This window comes from Manacus vitellinus, unplaced genomic scaffold, assembly GCF_001715985.3.
Source record: "Manacus vitellinus isolate BGI_N305 unplaced genomic scaffold, ASM171598v3 scaffold_22_pilon, whole genome shotgun sequence".
Classification (NCBI taxonomy): Eukaryota; Metazoa; Chordata; class Aves; order Passeriformes; family Pipridae; genus Manacus; species Manacus vitellinus.
Genome location: NW_021939632.1, coordinates 5,182,588 through 5,204,690, shown reverse-complemented (window position 1 = coordinate 5,204,690; position 22,103 = coordinate 5,182,588). Strand labels below are relative to the sequence as shown.

Below are 22,103 nucleotides of genomic sequence, written 5' to 3'. Positions count from 1 at the left end.
CAGCAGTTGGCACAGTTGCCTGGGATGTGGGCAAATCATCAAGCAGGACTTTATTTCCCCAAATCAAACAGTGATTCAGCTTCACCAGCCTCTTTCAGTCAGTGTTGTTGGAGCCTTTCTACTTGAAGGCAATGATTTAGTAGTCAGAAGGGTAAGAAGCAGGTCTGGCAGTGCAGCCCGGTGGTGGCTGCAGTCAGTGGGCACATGTCTGTGAGAGGTGAGCTCAGGACTCTCTTCAGCAGGTCCATGTGAAGCAACTGCTCCATCAGGACGAATGGAGAGAGCCCAGCTTCATGGCGACCTAGGAAGGAAGTGCCTTGCCTGAGGCTGGAGGGACCAGCAGCTCTGGGTTTGCAGGATGGATGTGCCAGACTGCAGATGACTTCCCAAACAAACCAGCTGTTGGCTACTCTGGGCAGACGGCGCGCCCTGTAGTCACTTCCTTAAAAAACTCTCAAAGACCTATTTTTTTGTTGTTTTCTTTGTCCCAGCATAGAATGGAAACTTGCTGAAATCTCAGAAAAGGTTCAGAGAATGGGAAACAATTTCCCACCCATTTCTAGCCAGCAATGCTATTTTTCTCCCCAGAAAAATATGTACAGAAGAGAGAAGAAGTCCCAGAGCATCCCATAAGTGCTGTGTCTGGAATCCTGCTGCACTCTGGTTTCTAAAGAATTCAATTTACATATGCAAGTTGGGTCGACTAAACAGTTACCTTGTGGATTGGGAGTAGAAGAATGCAGCCTTGTCTTTCAGCGAGGATTTGAGGGAAGCATTAGTATTCCTTGAACTGCAAAGTTGATCGGCCTGGGGAGGAAAGAAAGAAGGGTCCCAGGACAGCGTCTGGTGCCAGAACAAATGTCCAGCATCTGCTGCAGTCTGAAAAAGAGGTGTGTTGCCTCTGCAGAAAGAGAGAGGGGAATAAGGAACTGGTTACGCAGAGTGTTTGTAGTTTATTGCTGCTGCTTATTGATTAAGGGACCATTCTGTGTTTTTATAGCGCTCTTGGATTTAATTTGATGATGGGAGGAGGGGTATATTTCTGTACACTTAGGATGGAGTTTTGTTGGTCAGTGGTCAGGAAGAGGGACAATTTTGATAACACTGTATTTATCCTGGAGCTGGACCAGGGGACGCAGGGGGAGCAGTGGCTCTGGCGGGGTTTCTGTGGGGTGCAGGGTGATGGTGAGCCATCTGCAGCCCATGTGCCTTACAGACCCATCCCTTTGGGAGCAAACTCCCCCAATGACCCTCTGCAGTCGAGATCACAGCAACATGCTTGTCTGTAAAGACTTGCCAGAGATTTCCGTACCCTGAAGGAGCCTTGAAGGAGCTCCCACTGAATGCCTGGTGTTCCCTCTCAGGAGGGCTTTGCTACCACTATGTCTAGTGTGTCATGAGGTCTGAAATCTCCCTCCAGAAAAATTATCTCTTGTAGTATCCCTCTCATGGCCCACAGTTCCCGTAAGTGGTCAGAGTGGGAACCTCCGCTCCCACCTCCCAGATGAGTAAGGATCTTATTCTGCCCCTGTGCAGAACAGCATTGGGATCATCCACAGGACTCAGTCCACAAACTGCTGCATGTGTAAAAGCTGACCATTTGGTCATCACTGACCTGTTGTGGATTAATCTAAATTTGGGAAGAGTATTCCAGTTTCTGAGCAACTTGTGGATGTGATAATTCATAGACTCTATAGGAAACTGCCAGGGATGCTTTTACCTTCTAACTAAGAAATCTGGACTTGCCTCTGAGCTCTAGGCTGGCTGGAGGACTGGGCTGGGATATTTGACAGACACAGCCAGCATCACTTGAAAATTCAACCTTGAATTCTTGCTAATTTAGAAATGAGCTATTTAAACATGCATGCCCCAGGAGAAAAATGGCTTTTGGTTGTGAGCTGTGGCATTTACATTTATCCTGCAAAGATAGTGCTGCTATAAAGTCAAGTTTTTTCTACTGAAAAGTTATTTCAGGCAGTTTTAAAAGATTTCTTAAAGTATGTGGATTATATTTATTCTCTAACAGGTAGACCTGAGCCTATGACAGTCAATGTGTCTGGGTCTGTATATGAAATAGTAAGGAAAGGCCTGTGCAAAACAGTTAAAACACTGCAAAATGTATCTGGCATTGACTTTTTGTAAGGCAAAGGCAGCAGGGTCAAAAGCCTTCATGAGCTGCCATCCACAATGCTGCCGCCAATGCCAGGAGCTTTGGACTCAACCTTTATGCACCCTTCCATTCACCAGTTCTCTTCTCCTCCTGACTCTGAGAGAGAAGGGGACAGTCTTTTGGCTTCAAAGTTCCTGTGTCTTACTTCAGGCCAAAGGATATTTCTGTTGTTTGAAATCTGAAAGCAGTTTGAATTCTAAGAAGGTATCTTTACATTTTGCAAAAACAAAATCAGATTTTTTCCATTCAGAGCTAATTTGTTTGATATACACCCTAATAAATAAACCCAAGATGCTAGTATGTCCAAAAAAAGAGTGCATCAACATCCCATGTTTTCAAAGTGGGAAAGAATTAGTCTGAAAGTAAGATGAGATATCTCAAACAGGTGTGTCTCTAGGTCAGCTTAGTAAACTCATTCCATCTTCTAAAGTCCACGAAAGCATCTGCTAGTTTTAATAAATGTTCTTTCAAGATGAGAGGTAGAAGTAGCAGAGCAAATTGCTACAGTAACAACCACTACCCACCCTGGAGATGTTGTAAATGTGTTTGGCTGGAAATACTGTCCAACACCAAAGGAGGCAGCGATACAGAGATCTCAGGGAGTTATCTTTTCTCTTGTTTTGCTGTGTGGGCTTTGGCTCATCGCTTCTTTGTGGACCTGGGTGAGAAAAAAGAAGTTTTCCCATCTCTCAGTAACTGAGAGAAAGAAACTGAAGGTAAGAAACATCTGTCTCTGAGGTAGAGAGGCACAGAGAAATTAATTTTAAAAACTGAAACATTGATAGAGGAGTGGACTTAATTTTGAAACTATGTCCTACTTTTATTTCAATGTGTGACTGTTTAAAATTCATGTTAACCTATAAAGATTTTAGATTTTTGAACAAAACACCTTTTAAAAAAACAGAAAAAATACCTTCTTTTTTTTTTTTCCCTTTCAAGAGTGTTGGTGGGGGTACTCTGACAGTTTGGGAACTTCCCCCAACATATTTTCCAAACATTGAAAAATTCTTGAAACTGCCCCTGTTCATTTTGAGAAGATAGCATTTTTGAAGGGGAGAGGAGAGAGGAAGTGTTAGTGGTAAATGTTTGCGAAGCTCTCCATCTCTGTGTCTGAAAAATGGACCCCACCTTCACTTACTTCTCTGGGCACAGTCCCTGCTGAAGAAGTTGTGTGTGCTTTTTCCTTTGAAACATCACTGGACCTCAGGCAACAGAGGATTTTGCTTATGTGCCCAAGTAGGTGTCAGTCAGCCTGTACTGAACACCTTGCCTATATGTACAGCTACAGTAATGTTTACCCGTGCTGCTGCCTGGTATCATTTGACACTCATGCTTAGTGTCCTCAGATCAGGAGATTAGGTCAGGCCAGTTTTATTATTAAGAACGATCCCAGTGCTGCTAGTCTGATTTAGAATAATAATTTTGAAAATATCTTCTTTTCATAAGTGCACTAGTGTGCATTTCTTCATGTGTTTAAACTGCTTTTCTGTTTCCCAGATGCTTCCCTTCCCAGGCACCTTGGGCAGGCTGTCATTAAGAAGAGAGGAATTGTTCATCCATAGCACGATTTTAGGTCACAGCTTTCCCTGGAAGCCTGCAAGACCTAGGAGACTTTTGTGTAAAGGACGAGCCTAACCTATTGGATCTACTGTCAAACATTTTAGATAGTCCATGGTACTTGCAAGATCTGAATTAGAGTGGGCACTAATGCAATGCATATTACTGGGTTTGGGCTGGAGAATTCCCAGGCCAGCTTGAAAATCTGACAGTTTCCTGCAGAGTTTTACATGGAGGAAAAAAGATGTACCTGTGAGCAGTGGGGAGGGGTGCCCACGCTGGCTGCACTGCCAAAACCTAGGTTTCTGTTGGATATCAGGACTTCTTCCCTCTGCAAATTAATGGCAACCAATGGCTGAACCAGCACTGTGGACATAAATCATGTGAAGGAACAGCGAGAAATGAGTACAAGGCTTTTCTTTCTATTTAGTAATTTATCAAGGGAAGTGGCACATTAATAAACAGATCTCCCTTGAGGTGTGGGAGTAACAGAGATAAATATGACTGTCAGATCTGGCCTGCTTCCTTCTGTTAGAGAAGGAGGAGACTGTGGGAATGCAAATGTAGGAAACAATATCTATATCTGGAAAGACGCATATTATTTGTAGGACAGAAACACTGGCAACTCATCTGAGATGGGACCTCATTGCACCTGGTGCAGTATGTACAGAATAAAGCACAAACCCTCTCTCTCAAAAGGAACTCATCTAAATAGATGACACTGAGAAATAGGGACACTGAAAGGAGCAGCAATTTGCTCAAGGAGGTATGACTGGGGAGGAAACAGCACCCAGGTCTTTCCGGGTTGTGGCACATGTATCGAATCAAGATGCCTTATGGCCAGAGGAGGGAAAAACAGAAAGTTTAATTAGTTCAAACCAGTTACATTGCAGATAGAGGACAGATTTGACCATTATGATCTAGACTCAAGCAACCTTCACATTGCTTGTTCTAGGGCTCTGGGAGGACTCAGATTTCATAGACCAGATGTGAAGGTTGAGAATTCTGCACTCCAGCCTTTGCTGAGGGAAGGTCATTTGCTCATTTTGGTTTTGCGTCCATAGTGCTTCTGCAAAGTGTCTGCACCTTTTCCAACTTCCATGGAAGTGCCTCTCATCATGACACATGGGGCTGAAGTCTTCCAGCTGCAAGCGCTAGGAAGGTTTGAGCCTAGTCCCTCCAAATCATGTAGCATCTTTAACATTCAAGAGGTGGTTTTTATAGGCTGCTGCTCTTTCTGTTTGCTACCTGATCCTTGAGTCATGTTTTCTCTCATCTCCCTGCCCGTGAGGCTGCAAAATGTAGTTATACAAAATATTACAAGAAGAGTGTGTTCAATATATATGCAACAATTTGATTTTTAGGAGAAATTCCCAATAATATCAGTATTTCAGTAAAGGTATTGCATGTAGCAACTCTTGATGGTGTAGGACAAAAGTCACAAGAGTGCTTGGTTCAAGTACCAACTTAGCCTTGGACTTCCAGTGGGACCTTGGGACTGTTTATCTTGTGCAATGAGGGACATTATGGGAAGTAAGAGGATGGTGGTACTAAACCCCATTGATTACACATCACCCAGGCATGTTAATGACAGAGCCACTTAGGTGCATGGGTGAGTCATGTGGAGACTGGGAGACTGCAACTCAGCCACCGGTCTCAGGGAAATGTTGACACAAACTTCTGTGAGCCAACACAAATCAAACTGGCAGGATATATTTTCCCTCCTTCACCCTCATTCAACCTCTCACATACCAGGACTGTCATCAATATGGAAAGTTTATGCTCTTGCAAAGTGCCAGGCTTGTATTTGGTGATATGCAACCAAAATCAGTGCCTCCAAACAGCTAGAGGAAAATAGCTCATATTGCCTGGCTGGGCAATTTAGTGTTTTATTCACAGTGTTTAATAGAATAAACCCATAGGAAGCTCTCTGGGGAGACCACTATTGGAAAAGTCAGGTGGTGATGCAGAACTGTGCTCATCAAGGGAAGGAGATGGAGAGGCTGAACTCTCCTGCACCCTTGGGTGGATGGCAGGAATTACCAACCAGGTCCCATGACCAAGTGCTGTGTTTTACCCTGAGAAACTTTTTTTTTAAATAGACAACCTAAACTCTGCTCACTTTGGAGGGATGACTCATTCCAGGCAGGGCTAGGGTTCAGGCAGGTTTTGGATCTGGTACCCTGGTACTGGAGAATGTTGTGGTATTGGCCCATCTGCAACTCCCATCCATGCTACCCCAGAGATTTGAAGGTGGGTCAGGCCTGGGCAGAGTTTCCTCTGGATGAAGTCAGTCATTCCAGTTACAAGTGCCGATGCACTGAGGGATGCCAAACTTTTACAGTAGTAACTCGTCATGTATTGCAGATCCACAAACGGGACTGGCAGGGTTGGAAATGACTTCATGCCTGAATGATTGACAATGGCTAATAGGGCCCAGGCACTGGCAGGTCCCCTCAGAGGGGGAGAGTTTGAACTTTGTGCCTGAGCTGCCAAATTGGTTTTCTTAAAACTCTTAATTTACTTTTGGGGTTTCTGGAGCCTTGCCTCCTTCATTAATTGGATGGTCAGCATTGTGCTGGTGCTCGTTTGGTTTCCGTTCCCTCTGCACACAAGCACACACACCATTTGCAATGGTTGCCCCGGCTCGGATGTGCGGCTCTTCTGGCCCACTGCTCCTGACACCGAGTCAACAGGGACGGCTGCGCTCATGGAAACCTTGCAGGGACGTTTCCCTTTTAATTTTAAGTTAATTTAGTGCCTGTGAAAGGGAGCGATGGACAGGCTTCTGGATCCTCCAGAGACAGCGAAGCAAGGGGGCATTCATGGCACTGCCTGACCCCTGTCATTCAGCACCCAGAGGAGAGGAAACATCCCATCAAAGTGCAGCTGATCCCTTCGCTGCTCCTGGCTCCTGAACATCGCACAGCAGTCATGAGTGCAGCAGTTCTCAGGACTTCCAGCCCACCCGCAGAAAGGGAGCAGCCCACTGGTTTTGTCTGACAAAATCTCTCCTTCCTGCAGTGTCCCGGTTTTCGAGCCCGCGAGTGACTCCAAGGTTAAGCCGAAAACGAGCCCTGTCTATCTCCCCACTGTCTGATGCCAGCATTGATCTCCAGACAATGATCAGGACCTCCCCAAACTCTCTCGTGGCATATATCAACAACTCCAGAAGCAGTTCAGCGGCGAGTGGCTCCTACGGTCATTTATCTGCTGGGACAATCAGGTAAAGCTTTGGGAATGGCTTTGTTCAGCTGAGGAACCATCCCTACGAAAAAAGGGATGATCCTCCAGCAAGGGAGACCTTCCCTTCCTTGCAACCTCTGCTTTTGTACATCAGGGCTGTGTAGTGTAGTAAATCAAAGCCCCATCTGGTTTTGCATGTGGAAGGGTATTTTGTGACATATGAGGTGGGTTTTTTTGGCTGAATTGGGATTATTGGTTACCACATTTCCAGCAATTACAGTATGATCATGCCTCCCTGCAAGCAGAAACAGATAATAAATTAATCTAAATGCTCACTGTGAGCAGTTGGACTGGTTAAGAAACACTCTGATTTAAGAGATTGCCCTGAAGTATTCTCCAAATTATTGGCCCACATTCTTAGAAAAAATGTTGTCTGGGTGGATTGAAGAGCATAATTCTAAAAACATAGTTAAAACAAATCTAAACCCTCGAGTAAAGTTTTCTTCAAATCCTAATTAAAAAGCCCTTACATTAGGCTGCTGACTGTTGTCAATTCCTGCTATGATTGCTTCACCCAAGTTTCACAATGTTATTATTCTTTTTATTACTTAACTGTTAAAAATGTTAGATTTAATTAACACTGATGTTGCAAAGCAAGGGTTATAAAGATTATGCACTCCTAAAACTTGTGGGGGAAAACAGAGATATTGCTATTAGTAATTCTAACAGTGATTTTGTAAGTTACTTTATCCAGCAGCATAATTTAAAATCAAACTGTAATGTTTGACTGTAAAGCCAAACATAATGCTGATTTAAACAAATTGCAACTCCTTGTCTGGTAATAATTTTTTTTCTAGTCTTTTTACCTGTTGTCATCAGCTGGACATACCTCTAAGCATCTCAGCTTATACTCAGATTTTAAGGGTAGTGTCTGGTATTTTCAACAAACCAGTAGAGTGCAAAGACTGACCCAATAGTCAATTGTTGGCCTCCGAGGGAATAATCAAATAATAATAATAAAAAATTTGAAACCGTTATTGGTGTTTTAAAAGTATATCCTAAATGTCAGGAATTTTGAAGTGGCTTACATATATAACAGGATAACTGCTAGAAATTTGGGTGAAAAGACTTTTTTGTTATTATTTTAGCAATGTGTTAGAGGCTGGAATGAAATCCGCTCTCTAAAAGCAAAATTGGCAATGAAGCATGTTGCTAATTATGGCTCCATTTTCTGAGCGTTCACACCTTGGGCAGTTTTAGTGGTGTGAGAGAAAATACCATGAGGGTAAAGGTTCAGGGCAGTCACCTCTTAAAGGTGGTAAATAATCAGTTTTTGGGCTGAGAATCCGTGGTTCATGAATCACCGGCTTAGAGTACCCACAGAGCATCTCCTGTGCTTCTCTGCCTCTGCCCAGGGGACTTGGCCCTGGGGGTGAACCCCTTTTTTCCAAAAGCAGAGCTTTGTTTGTCTCACACCTGTTGCCCCACTTATCTCCCAAGCAGCCAAGGGCTAGTGGTGTTCCTGGTCACCACTGACCTAGATTGGAGATGAACCAGTGACCTAGATAGGAAGGGTGACATACTTCAGCAGTCCCCTGAGCCAGCACTCCCCTCACCTGAATGCAGAGTAAATTGCATGGTTTTGGACTATGTTAAGTGGATACTTATTCATCCCTGCTGTAATCTGTGCCAAGTGAGCCAGGTGATGCTGGTTTTTCATATCCAGGTTAGCATAACCCCAAGGTTGCGAGTCTGCAAAATAGGTCTGTCTGGGAAAACCCAGGAGCCTCAGGGGCTGCAAAGCCAGATGTATCCAAATCCCATCCTCTTCTGCACTCCCTGACAAGGGCTTTTGTTGTTTTTTTCACATAAGAAGCAAAGAAATTACAAAGTATCAGTTGTGTTGGGTCAAAACGATTCACCAGTTTGTTGAGGTACACGCGAGACAAATCACACCTTTGCAGTAAAGCAGGCTGTCAGGCTTATTGTGATATTGAAGACATCTAGCTGGGGCATTGCAGCCTGTCTCCTGGAGTTTTCAGGAAACCAAACTTGAATCAGGCACTAGCTAATGTGACAAATATTGTTAAAAATAACTGCTCATCATTTTTCTTTCTCTTGTTGCTGCAGTCCGGCATTCAGCTTCCCCCACCCCCTTAACCCTGTGACGTACCAGCAGATCCTGACCCAACAAAGAGGCCTGAGCTCAGCCTTCGGACACACTCCTCCCCTGATCCAGCCGTCCCCGACCTTCCCCCCACGGCAGCACATGGCAGTGATCTCGGTCAACCCACCAACACAGATCAGCAACAACAGCAACTGCATCTCTGACTCCAGCCAGGTAGGAACAGCTATCCTGGTCCTCCAAATGAGCAGTGCCCTTCATGGTGGCTGTGGGAGTTTTACCCATTTTCTTTTTACTCATACTAGCCCCTTATGTTGCTTTTTCTTTTTCCTGGCTACTGTTCTGACTAGTCACAGCCAAATTTTGCATCCACATCCCTTCCTTGCACAAACACGTACCTACCCATGCAGAAACCAAAGGCCTTGATCCATCAGGTGTTGAACATGATACGCAAAGTCATCTCAGGCAGGAAATCTCCTTGAACATGTGCCATGTCCTACTGAAATAGAGAGAATTCAGCACATGCTGTAGTGTTTTCCAAGATAAGTACCTGAGCACTGTGAATCAAACTTCATCAGTACCTTCACCAATTCCTCCTCCCTTTTTTGCACTGATGTGAACTCTGCCAGTGGTCTTTATCTTTAACAAATAAATGCATCCTACGTAGAACTTCTTCACATTTTACTTACTGTTCCTTTTTTTTTTGGAAAAAGTGTATCCCTGCTGTTGATTTTTACTGTTAAATTTTGCAAAACTAGGGGGCCAGATTTTGAAAACTAGGAATACCATGATGTGTGTGAAATCCCACACCTCAAAAGCATCCTTACAAATACCTGTGAGCTCACCCAGGCACATAGATGTGTACACAAGCCCTCCACATGCACTGGATTAGTGAATATGTCTAACACATTCTTAATCATTTTTCTTTTCCACTTACATTCCTTCAAAGTTTAAATTGCAGTCGCTTTTCTCCCCAGAGACTTATTTCACCTTATTTCACACCCATTTCGAATTGTTGTTTTAGTTGTATCATACTGAACTTTTCAGACTGGTTTATTGTTTTAGGGTTTCTCATGGTTCCTGCACTGCAAATTCTGTTTGTTATTGCAGGTTATTTGATTGATTGGTTTTGTTTTCTTCTTACAAACTGGCTACCAAAATAATGTGGCTGGCAGGAGTTCTGCCTCTGTTTAATAATTTGCAGGACCAATCTTGAGCAATTAGCAAGAGTATTGAAAATATTAATGTTCCAATTTTATGCACATACAATGGGATGTTTTTTCTCCTGAAGTTGTTCTCATTTTTTAAGAGCTTAGCAAAATACACACATAGTCTTTCATGCACTCAGCATGCCAGAGCCCTCATACATAACCAGAGCCCCCTGCTCCCCCCTGGAATTCATTTTCTCAACAAATCATTTCATCACACTGAGAAATAAAATTGTGGCTTGGGTGGGGGTTGTATAAGGCTTGGGTGGCTTTCACATGGATTGGATTGTTCTGAAACAGTGCAGCAGTGGTGAGGCCAAGCTCACTGGTGAGCAGAAAATGGGGCTGCCTTTGACTCTTCTTCCCTCTCTTCCATCCCTCTGCCTTGCACAAACGCACACGGGTTGGTTTTCATATGAAACCCAGGGCAACAGGCCAATACCCTGTTGTCCCCTGCCACTCCTGAAGTTCATGCTGCTGCCTGTCTCTCATCCCAAACCCCAGTGCCATATCTTGCCTGGTTTTCTTTCCTAGAGCAAGCAAAGCAGTGAGTCGGCCGTGAGCAGCACCGTCAATCCAGTAATTAACAAGCGCAGCAAAGTCAAGACTGAAGTCGAGGGCTTGCCCCCAGTGTCCCCAAACACACAGGTAACCTCCCTGGTGCGAGACATGTTGTGTGGCCGAGACAGCTGGGTCTTGTCTTTGGGAATGATACTCTTGGCACCTTAGGCTACAGCTGGAAGCAAGGCAGCAAAGCCTGCCAGGCAAGCGGGTGTCTCCTGGAGCGTGAAGCCCAGAAAGGTACAGGACAGAGCTGCAGTGATTGAGTGAAATATTCGATGGGTGCCTGGGACTCAGCTTGCTGTTGCTGTACTTGGATAGAAAAAAAAGAAGAGAGAAAATATACCAAGTGTGATAATTTAAAAATCACATCTTGAGTTTTCTGTGCTGCACAGCAAGCAGTGTTAGTGTCTCAGAGCAGACATAGATTATGAGGGAAGCTTGCATGTAGGTAGAAGGCTTGCAAAAAAAAGGACAACTTCTTGATTCAACAAGGAATTGCTCTTAGAAACATCCTTTACACTGGTGACACAACATTTGACACCAAGAAGGGCCCAAAGGCCTTTGCTTTCTTTCTGGAGCTCTGTGATTGCAAACTGGTTAATGGCTGACAGTATCCATCTGACCGTTCTTTATCACAACTGTAAACTATCAGGAGTGCTCTGGGCACTTCATTTTCATGAAATATTAGACCGTATTATTGTCAAGCGAATGGAAGAGTTGATGACAAATTTCTCCTTCTGCTCTGGTTCAGGAGCAGGTCTCAGCATGATGCATGGGGACAGCAACGTGTGCAGTCATCAGGGGGCTGGTAAAATTGATGAAGATAGCATATCAGGGAAAGATAAACATGCTGTAGTCAGCACGATTAGGGCAAAGAGGCACCTCTCTGGAGCTTTGAGTTTAGGAGTGCATCTACACACTGCTGCAAAATCACAAGCCCCGAAAAACTAATCTGGCCACCACCCGGGCTACTAGGGCAACGTGTTTATTTCTTGCAGCAAATGAAAAAATATTTGAAAGCTATTACCTGCTTTGTCAAAGCATGTGTAGCAGAGGAGCTGTGGAACAGACATCTGCTAGCTCAACGGCTGTCATCCTCTGTTCTCTGCTCCAGTGCAAAGCGATGTGCACCCAGCCTCAGGGAGTGCTTGGACAGTGGCTCACCCCTGCAGCCCTGCCCCAGAGTTTAATCCACTGGGTCTTACAGGCACTGAAATTGACACTGAAAGAAGCGGGAGAGTAGTTTAAAGTGGCGAAAGGAGATTTGATTGGAATAGCAAGGTGAAATTAAGAGTAGGAAAATGCACGCTGATCATCTAATAGTTCCTAATGAGGCAATATGTGAAGTAATACCCCAGGGGAAATGTAGGCTCCATGTCTTGCGGCATTTCAGTATGGACTGGGAAATCACTAGAAAGTACCATGTAAGAGACAGCCCATTCTTGGCAAGGAGGACAGGTTAAAAAGCTGAATGTAGTGGGTGTCTCCTCTTTGGTCTAAGCAACAGCAATTAATTAAATTTGGGAATTCCTTTTCTGCAGGAGACTGTGCTGAAAAGTTGTGTTACAGTCAATTAGGTATTGACTGATTCATTTTTTGCTGACTATAAAGCTCATCCTTCCTAAAAAAAAGCATGTATGTGTATGTTTTGTTTTGGAAATGCTGCATTGGAAACGCCTCATGTGAATTGTGGTTTGGGTGTTCAAAATCCTTGGCCAGACAGTATCTCCAGTAATGGCTTGTGCTCTAAAAAAATGCAATCCAGACAAGATTTGTGGGACACAGTAGAGCACCAGGCATAAGTGACCTGAGTTACTGAGCTCTTGCAATGCCACAAGAGCTCCAGTACAAGATTCAGATTAGCATTGAACTAGCCAGAAATAAAACAAGTCAATCCTCTTCAACAAATAAAATGGTTTCAATTCCATTTTTCCAAAAGAAGGTATAAAATTTTGGCAAAATAAGATTTTTAGTAGAATATTACAGTTTTCTAGGGACCACACTTTGCATGAAGACAAATGTTTCAACAAAAAATAATGCTCATAACTCAACCAAATAGGAATTGCAGGAAAAAGAAGCTGCTATTTGAACTTTCTCAGTCTGTTGCTATGGACTCTCATATAGTTTGAATGTCCAGAAGTCTATCTGTAAATTACTACAGTTTCCTGTCCCAAAAGCCACCTTGCAATACTTCTTTTTAAAATTAAGAGCTAATTAAAACAAATCTCTTCCTCTCCATATCTAAACTTTTGAATCGAAAAGTCATAGCTGGCATGTATGTCATGAGCTAGTTAATGAAAATTGTTGAACTTCGGTACAGTATGTCTCACTTTCCAAACCATATAATGCCATTAAGTCATTAATCACTGCAGCTCCCCAGGAGGCATTCAGAAAGTGTTGGTGGGGAAGGAGATGGCAACCAGATAGATTTGTTTGGGCAGGCCAGAGACAGTTTGAGATGGGTCTGGCTGTGTCTGCACACATATGGGTCCAACTGGAGAATCAGATCATGAGGAACAGTGTCTGCTGTGGTTAGTCATCCCAGATGCTCCTGTGTAAAGCTGTCCTGCAGGTGGGATGTTTTGTTCTAGGCAATAGTAGTAATTGGGAGGAAAGAGAATGAAGGAGGACAAAACATGCAGGGTTTTGTCTTGCTAAATTCCAACCCAATATTGGCTACTGATTGATTGCCTTGTCTCTAGTGCAAGTGTCTGATGCATGCAGAGCTGACAGTTGTCCTTACTCTGAATTGTACTAATTATGTTGTGTGCTACACTATTGTGTAGTTGCCCATACTTTAATCCTCATAGCAGCCATAACAAAAATCTTCTGTGCTTCATTTAGCACTGAGGAGCTGGCTAGACAGAGAAGTTAAGGAGAGAGCTCACAGCGTGCTCAGCATTAAAGAAACTCATTTATGAGTCGGGAATTCCTGGAGATCTGTTCTGCAACCCCAGCCTTCACTGGGTCTTGCTCAAGGTTCCCAAATTTCAGTCTCAGAGAAGTGCTTTGAGAGCTCATCACTTTGTCCCTGTGGAGCATCCTGCAGGCATAAATCTTTGGGTAAGGATTAGGTATCATTTTCTCATCTACTAAAAGATGCAGAAAACAGAAACCCTCTCCCCAGCCCATGTCAGGTAAGTGTGGTAACCACTAGGCTCTGAGTCCCCTGTGGTTTCTTCATGCTCATGTTTCCCCACTTTGCCCAGATCAGAAGTTTTGCTCCAGCAAAGAACACAACCAAAGGTCAAGAACTGGCTTTTTCCTTTCTCCAGCCTTTCCTGAGACTACCCACAACCTGGCTGAAGCCAGGCATTGCTGTGGTGATGGCTTCGGGATGTTTCATGTCATGTCATTAACTCTGATCCACTTCTACCAAAACTCTGTAACTCTTTATTTCACAGTAATCATGGATGTTATGTAGCCAAAATGAGCATGGTTTTGTGATCAGTTGATACCTGTCCTGTAATCTATGAGTAATGGAGGAATTAAGATGAAAGAAGTTCACTTATACAATGCACTGTTGTGTGTTGCAGGAGCATCTGACAGACCTGAAAGAAGATCTAGATAAGGATGAATGTAAACAGGAGCCTGAGGTGATTTATGAGACTAACTGTCACTGGGAAGGGTGCACAAAGGAATATGACACTCAAGAGCAGCTCGTCCATGTGAGTAATGGTTGGGAGGAAACCCCAGCGATAAATTTGGGTTTCTGTGCACTTGTCCTCATATTTTATCACTAGCTGCTGTACAGCCAGAGCTCACCCTGGGAGCTACTAAAGGTGCAAATCAGAGATACGGTGTGTAAACACTGCCAAAGCAGGTCGCTGCTCCCCGAAGAGTTCAGCTGAGAGAAGCCTCTCATAGATTATGTGATATTGCTCCCTTTTCAGCTGCTGAGGCTGCAGTTTCAGTCTCCCTTGTGAATGGCCCAACGACAGAAGGCTCTGTGCAGAAGGGCCAGATCAGAAAATGGGGAAGAGGGCTGAGCCCTTCCCTCTTCACTGGCCATATTCACTGAGCTTTCCCATGTAGCTACTCCAGCACTGGGTCAGGGATTGTCTGTGCTGTCCCCAGTCCTAGTCCACGAAAGCCTTTTATGCTGCTGTGACATGACCTGTGGGACCATATCATTTAGAAGCTGTTGACCTGCTCAGCTCATCCCTCACACAAAAATAGAGCACTCTAGAGTTTGGAAACAGGCTTCAATGTCTCCATCAGAGTCTGAAATACAGAAAGTGGGTTGATTTGCTAAAACTTGGGAAACAGCACTTCCATAATCACAGTGGTGTCCCCAAACCAGTGTCAAAACTGCTCTCTGAAGGATCCCCAAACCAAATCATTAATCAGATTTTCAGTTCTAATTAATTCCAAGAACCTTTTGTACACTTTGCTTCATCTGGGAATCCACCGTTTGGTTTTCTTTGGCTTCTGGGGTCAACAAATCCCTCGTACTCAGAGCAAGTGCCTGTGAAATCAGACATTACCTGTGTCTAAGCCCCATCCTGCCCTCAGCCCAGCACCCTGCAAGTCATTATTTTGGGTCTCTGGTGTGAGCCCTTTTTATGAAGCCAGCCCATATCTGCAGGGAATTCACCAGCCTAGCAACCCTAGGCCTGTTGCTTGCAGCTAAGTGTTGGATTGGGCAAGTTTTGCAACAGGAGCTGCTACCTTCTCCTTTTCCTTCAGCCTTTTGCTGCTTGTCTTAGCCAGGCTCCCAGTCTGCCAGGGGCCACCAATGTGCAACTCACATGTAACCATCTTCCTGAGGGCTTGTGTCTGCTCTCACCCTTTTTTATATATCTTCTTTTTACATATGTTTAGATGCCACCAAGTAGGCATCAGTACCATTTGCCCAAGTTCTGCAGACAAACATTATCTTAGCCCAGAAGGACCACACTCTAAATTACAATGTTGGGCACATGCTTTTCTTCCGTCTAAAGCTAGTGCCTGCCCACCTCTGCCAGAAGTCACTGGTTGAGTGCAACAAGTCCTTGAGCACAGGAAGATTTGGAAATGGTTTTCAAGGCCAAATGAGTGATAAGGTGCTTAATGGGTTGCACACTGCATGCCACAGGATGTTGCTTTTCTGGGGTTAAACCACAGCAGCCCTCTCAGATGGGCTGAGCTCACATTTGTCCAGCAGTTTTTGTGTGTTTCCCTCTCAGATGTAAGAAAAACTAACTCTGCCCAGAGCAAAGTGCAGAGCACCAGGCAGCTCAGCAAAAATTTGTTTCCAGAAAACAAACCAAAGAAAAACATTCAATGAAATATCCAAGATCCTAAATTTGGATGGTTATAAAAATGGAGGCTTCTGTACTATGATTGCTAGCAATGTGGGGTTGTGGATTTGGGATGCCCAAAATACACATGGAAATGAAATACAGATGTTGTGGGCCAACTTCTGAGAAGATGGCATCTCATCATGCATGGAAAAACTCTAGTTTGTGTGCAGAGCAAAGTACCTGGGCGAGCAGGGTCTGTTCCCCACAGACAGTGCACAGTGTGCTTGTGGGAGAAGTGAGTGTCAACAGGGAGCTGCAGGAGTGAGGATATATTTTTGCAAGCACAACTGCTGCTCTCAACTTCAAAGGTCACACTCAATTTGAGAGAAGTTTGAGAGAAGCCCAGGCAAACCTCCAGCCAGGTGGGGGCTATGGAACTGTAGCTGAAGTGGGTTGAGTTGTGCAACTGCTCATCCACCACGTGATGGGAAGCAGATGTTGCCCAGACAGTGAGTGAGTGCCCTTTCCATAAATGTTCTTCCTCTGGCCCAAGCAAGTCCAAATGGGCAAGCCTGTGCTCTCTCCCACTACTAGCACTGCCTTGTGTAGTCTTAGTTGCAAGTCAGACTCCCACACAAACAGAGCCTGGAGACATCTTCCCAGTCTGGTCTGGGCATGGTTTAGCATGTCCATGGGTCTCCTGGGAGGTTCATCAGTTTTCCACAATCTGAGGCTAAAATCTCACACCAATGCTATGTAATAAAACCAGAACCATAGGCAGCAGAACTCCAAACCCATACGAAACCTCTCCCAAATGCAGCCTACCCCGACTCTCCCAGCATGCAGCTTTGGCTCTCAGTTTTTACCAGTAGTGCCTGAGAGACCAGCTGAGCCCCACACACCTCCTCTTGTCCCTGGGTAGAACTGGGACCGTAGGCAGAAGGTCTCTGACGCCAGGATTGGATCACAGCACACAGAACGCTGAGGCTGGATTTGGCTGGGACTGAGAAGGCTGATGATTTTGTTTTAATGTACTTTTGTGTCCTCACATTGCCTCACCACCCCGAGAAAATCTCATCCCAAGCTGCAAAATGTGTGCCTGGCCTTGGCCAGGGGGACAAAGGCGGGGGCTGGAAAAAATCTCAGCACAAAAAAAGCCAAAACCCAAACCCAAAGTGGTTTATTTTAGGATTTCCTGTCAGTGAATGTCTACTGAAAACACAGGAGCGAGGACAGGCATTATTTTTGGCAGTGAGACCCCATTCAGAAAGACAAGGCCGCCACGGGAACAGCGCTGCCGACAGACTGGTCTCTGGCTCTGCTTATTTTCAGCAGAGCTTCATCTGCCCTGAGCTGGGAAAAAGCGACTCTTCCTCTCAGGGTGGATGAAGGCACCATTCTGGGTCTGGCTTTTCAACACCCCAGCAAAGGATTTCATGGACCAGAGTAATTAGCAGTAATTGATGCAGCCGAGTTTTTGCTGGCTCATAGCTCACAGATGCTGTCATTTCCTGCCAGCCACCAGCGCTGGACAGCAGGTGGATGTCTTGGGGCCGGCGTATAGGCTGGTGTGCAAGTAGGCTTAGAAACATAGAATCATTCGGGTTGGAAAAGACCTTTAAGATCACTAAACCCAACAGAGGCTTGTCTCCTCCTCCACCACCCTCCAACAACTCCCTGGGAAAGTGTCCCAGCTGCATAAATGCAGCACAGCAGGGTTCAGCAGAGACAAAACTTACTCTGTCATCCCCCTCAACAGTGACATCAAGCAGCTGAGGGGGACACTGAGAGGGCTCCTCTTTCCCTGGCACTGTGGGTCCCCATTGCATTTGGAAACCTCTCATTTATAGCTGCTTTGGAGCCAGTGTGCTGAGTGCTGTGCACCTTCTGCAGGACACACCAGACCACAGTGTTGGGTCCTGTGTCCCTGGTGTTATCTGTGCACCTGGCACCCAGGTGCGATGCCTGACCACAAGCACTGGGTAGGGAACATCTGGCTTTTGGAGCACTGTGTGTGCTTCGCTGGCATCAGCTCTTCCAGGTGTGACCTGCTTTTCCTTTCTCTCCTACCAGCACATCAACAATGATCACATCCATGGGGAGAAGAAGGAGTTTGTCTGCCGCTGGCAGGACTGCACACGGGAGCAGAAGCCCTTCAAGGCTCAGTATATGTTGGTGGTGCACATGCGAAGGCACACAGGAGAGAAGCCGCACAAGTGCACGGTGAGCTGGCAGGGACACATGGTGCATCTCACTTGGCAAGTGGGATGCGGGACTTTGGTGGTCACAAAAATGTGTGTGCAGACACGGCATGGCTTCAAGTAGGGCTCTAGCAGGGTACCCACTGGCACCCAGCTCAGAGCCAGTCCTGGGTTACAGCTACTTGCAGGTTAGACCCTTGGGACAGGACAAGAGGTCAAGGAGTATGGTCGAGATGCTAGTGGGCAAAACTGCATTTCCTTGGAAAAAATGGTTTCAGACCTACCAGAGAGATCTAAAGCAAGTCAGGACAAGTCACTTAAAGTGGAAATCCAGACAACTTAGTTGCCTACATCAAGGAAAGAAATCCAGTAATGCCACACTGTGGGAAACCACCTAGCCTTGGTCATGTCTAACTTGACATCACCCACTACTGCTTCTGGGACTGCGAGTTTCCCTCACCCACATACCCAAGCATACACACAAGCCTCCTTCCAGCCTGGGGATCTAGGCCAACACCTCCTACTTCTGCTCTCTTAATCCAGAGGTGAAGTCAACCCTGTGTGCTTAAATCCCAAGAGGAGCCCAGTCCCCAGACTTTCTGCGTACCAGCAGCACTGTCTAGTGTTAAACACTGTCTGAGGAAGAGCCTGGGGTACTATTTTGTATCTCAGCCCTGTGGATACTTGGGAGAGCTGGGCTTTTGTCCTGCTCAACCTCAAGACATTAAAGCCGATATCTGCCCTCACAGCTGGAGTCTCCCACCCCACTGCTAGGGCAGCCCAGGAGGCCTGATGGGGGGCACAAGAGGGAAGCAAGGTATGAAGTTTAGTGGCTGCGGTCAACTGGTGGGAGAGGAGAGGTGTTTACAATCTCCCTCCTCATATGTTTGAGCCCTTTTTCCTCCTGAAGGTCATCCACATCTTTTGATACCCTCTGCTCTCTGCCTTCTCCTCCTGCCAGCTTTTCATACCTTCTCTGCTGTCAGCATTACACTGTTCCTCTCCCTAGAGTCTCAGGGATGAGTCTCTTTCTGCTCACCAGATGTCTAAGCTCTCCTCCTGTATCTTCCTGCTCTTCTGCTCCATTAGCTACTTCCAGCCCTGCTCCCTCCCTGGCTGTGCCCCAACTCCTGCTTACAAATATCAGGATATGTATAATTTGCTTGCTGCATGACTCCTTTATCAATCTCCCAGCCCTGCATTCATTTAATTTAGAGCATAAGCTCCCCTGGGGCGTAGGGCCATGTCCTTTGTTTTAATCTTCTAAAGCACTTTGCTCAGTCTAGTGGTTTACCAATCTTCCTTAAAAGTATCAAGAAGTATTGATTGTTAGTGCACTACAGAGTGAGGACTGAGGGAGAGTCTAGCCCCATCCTTGCAGGTAGAGGGACTTGGAAGACAAACAGCATCAGTGACTGCATCCTCTTCAGTGCTGTGATGGAGCAGGAAAAAGCACTGCTGCACAATCCTTCTTTCAAGCCTCAGTTGTGTCACACTGAAACAGTGGCAAGGCTGTGTGTATTTGGGTTTCAAGTCATCCTCTGCCTCCTGAAGAACTACAGTCCCTCCGTGTGCAATATGTCGCAGCAACTCTTCCTGAAGTGGAGTACCACCTCTTTCCAATTGCCTGGGATACATGGCAGCTCTGCAGATGGTGCCTCTCTGTGGCAGAGCATTCCTTATCCAAGTCTGGCAGTGATTTTTTAAAGTGCCGTTTGTTCCAGACAAGAAGTTTGTGGTGTACATAAAGCTACAGATGAGCCCAGTTGCAGCCTGGGATTTGGTCAAGGATTATTTCAACAGATGACAGCCAGAACTCCCACTGACATAATCAAATCCACACGTAAGAGTGGGAACAACTGCTTTGAACATGCACAGGCTGCTTTGCTGAGAAACTCTTGTTTGAAAATGTGGCCTTAGAACTTTTGCTCTTTATAACTGCATTTTTGTGTCAGTATCCAGCAAAACCAGAATGGACACATGAGTTGCTTCATGCTGAGTTCCCTTTGTTTTCCAGCAAGAGGAATGATATGTTTCAATAATTGTAAGCGACTTGAGTTACAAAAGATTGTTTGCACAGGGCAAGAGAAGAAAGGGATATACTGTGCTACCTCAAAGTTGTGGCACGTTCTATGGGACAAATGGGCTAATGAAAGTTGTCTGGGGAAGAGGATCTGGATCATCCTACCCTGACAAAGCTGTGGAAGGAATAAGCTCTTGCAGGATGTTCCTACTGTCCTTGAAGAGATCTGGATATCTCAAGAGCAGAGCAAGTTTGCCTTATGTCCACTGTCCCTATGCTAGACCTTAAAGGGAAGCTTAAGTAATACTACTTATGTTCCAGCACAACAAATTTATATGGGATCAGCCTGTGGCCACATGCTTCCTGGGTGTCATGGGCTGCATGTTTGCCTCACTCCCTGCAGTGCAGGCAAGTCCTGTACATGTGGAGCACAAGGAGACAGGTAGTGTTGCTATTGCATGCAGTTGCCATTTTTCAGACCTTCAAACATGTAGGACCACTCAGCTGCCCATGGGAAATCAGACACTGAGCATGACCTGTCCTGGTGTGGCACCAGTTTCTTCACTGGCCAAGACTCAGAGCAATGTGAAGTTCTGTCACATCTGGACTGAACTTGGTTTGAGGTGAAATCCTCCCATTCTGGGACAGGGCAGGTGCAGGGAGGGAGGGAGGAGCCTCCAGCCCAGCCAGAGTGGAGGGTGGCAGGACTTACATCACCCAGAGCCTCACCACGTCTCCCAAGCTGCTCTTTCTCGTTGTGTGGGCATCTGGTTTCCTTCCAGGAGGAAGGTTCCTGGCCTGTTTTGTCATCCAAAAATCCATCTGTCTTCAAGACTGAGTCTTGTTTTTTAAACTAGTAATGTCAGACAGCCTGACCACAGCATCCTCCGAGAGTAGACCCAAGCTGTAATTTGGGAAACTTCAAAGCTTGCTAGATTTCTGCTTTTGTGTTAGGGAACGGTCTGCCCTTTCCAGTGCTGGTACTAGTGAAGTTGCGAGGCTGGTCAAACTGTTGAGTAGCTGTCAGTTCCCTAGGTGGGAAGGAGGGGGCCTCTGTTTCTGAGCCGTGTTAGCTGCAGAGGGGTGGCAGGAGGGGCTAAGAGAGCTCTGGGAGGAGAGGAGGGGTGTTTAACGCTGCTGGAAAAAAGAGTCTCTTGTTGAAATGTCAGGTGGGTACCCAACAAGGAGCAGCACCTTAAATATGACTCACTGCTGAAAATCTCAGCCTGCCTAGGGAAGCAAATTCTCCCAACAAAGTGGATGTTGTTCCCTAAAACACAAGCCCTTTAAAGGGAAGGAAAAAACAGAAAGAATGAGAAACAGATGAGAAGGGTTTAGGCAAGGGGAAAATCAAATTTTTCTGGTTAATTAATCACTCCTCTTGTGTTTTTTTTATTTTAGTTTGAAGGCTGCTCCAAAGCCTATTCCCGCCTGGAGAACTTAAAGACACACCTGAGATCCCACACTGGAGAAAAACCCTATGTCTGTGAACATGAAGGCTGCAATAAAGCCTTTTCCAATGCCTCAGACAGAGCCAAGCACCAGAACAGGACACATTCCAATGAGGTAAGCCCGGGCTCACCGCAGCTCAACGGAGGGCTTTTTTTAAATTTTGCTGACAATAAACATACACTTTACACACTGGACTCATGTAAAAAGAAACCTACTGTAATGAGAGGTTTTTCTTATTTTTTAATGGGATTTATTTTGCTGGAGAGCCAGACCACATTTAGCTTTATATTTATGAAACCATGTTTGAAATCATAAACAGATGTTGAAGTATGCAAACTTTTTAATTGACTTTGGATATTAAAACAAGCATTTTCCAAATCTATAATTTTTAA

General features: G+C 45.3%; 1 protein-coding gene across 1 annotated transcript in view; it reads left to right on the top strand.

Annotated features, from left to right (window-relative positions):
* The window catches only part of GLI2 (GLI family zinc finger 2), a 141,098-nt gene that overhangs the window by 104,975 nt on the left and 14,020 nt on the right, over positions 1 to 22,103 (top strand). Inside the window, exons 5-10 of the mRNA XM_018072724.2 lie at positions 6,752 to 6,953; positions 9,044 to 9,254; positions 10,781 to 10,894; positions 14,347 to 14,478; positions 18,109 to 18,258; positions 21,661 to 21,825. Of these exons, the coding sequence (XP_017928213.1) occupies positions 6,752 to 6,953; positions 9,044 to 9,254; positions 10,781 to 10,894; positions 14,347 to 14,478; positions 18,109 to 18,258; positions 21,661 to 21,825 (974 nt within the window). The remainder of the gene's footprint in view (positions 1 to 6,751; positions 6,954 to 9,043; positions 9,255 to 10,780; positions 10,895 to 14,346; positions 14,479 to 18,108; positions 18,259 to 21,660; positions 21,826 to 22,103) is intronic.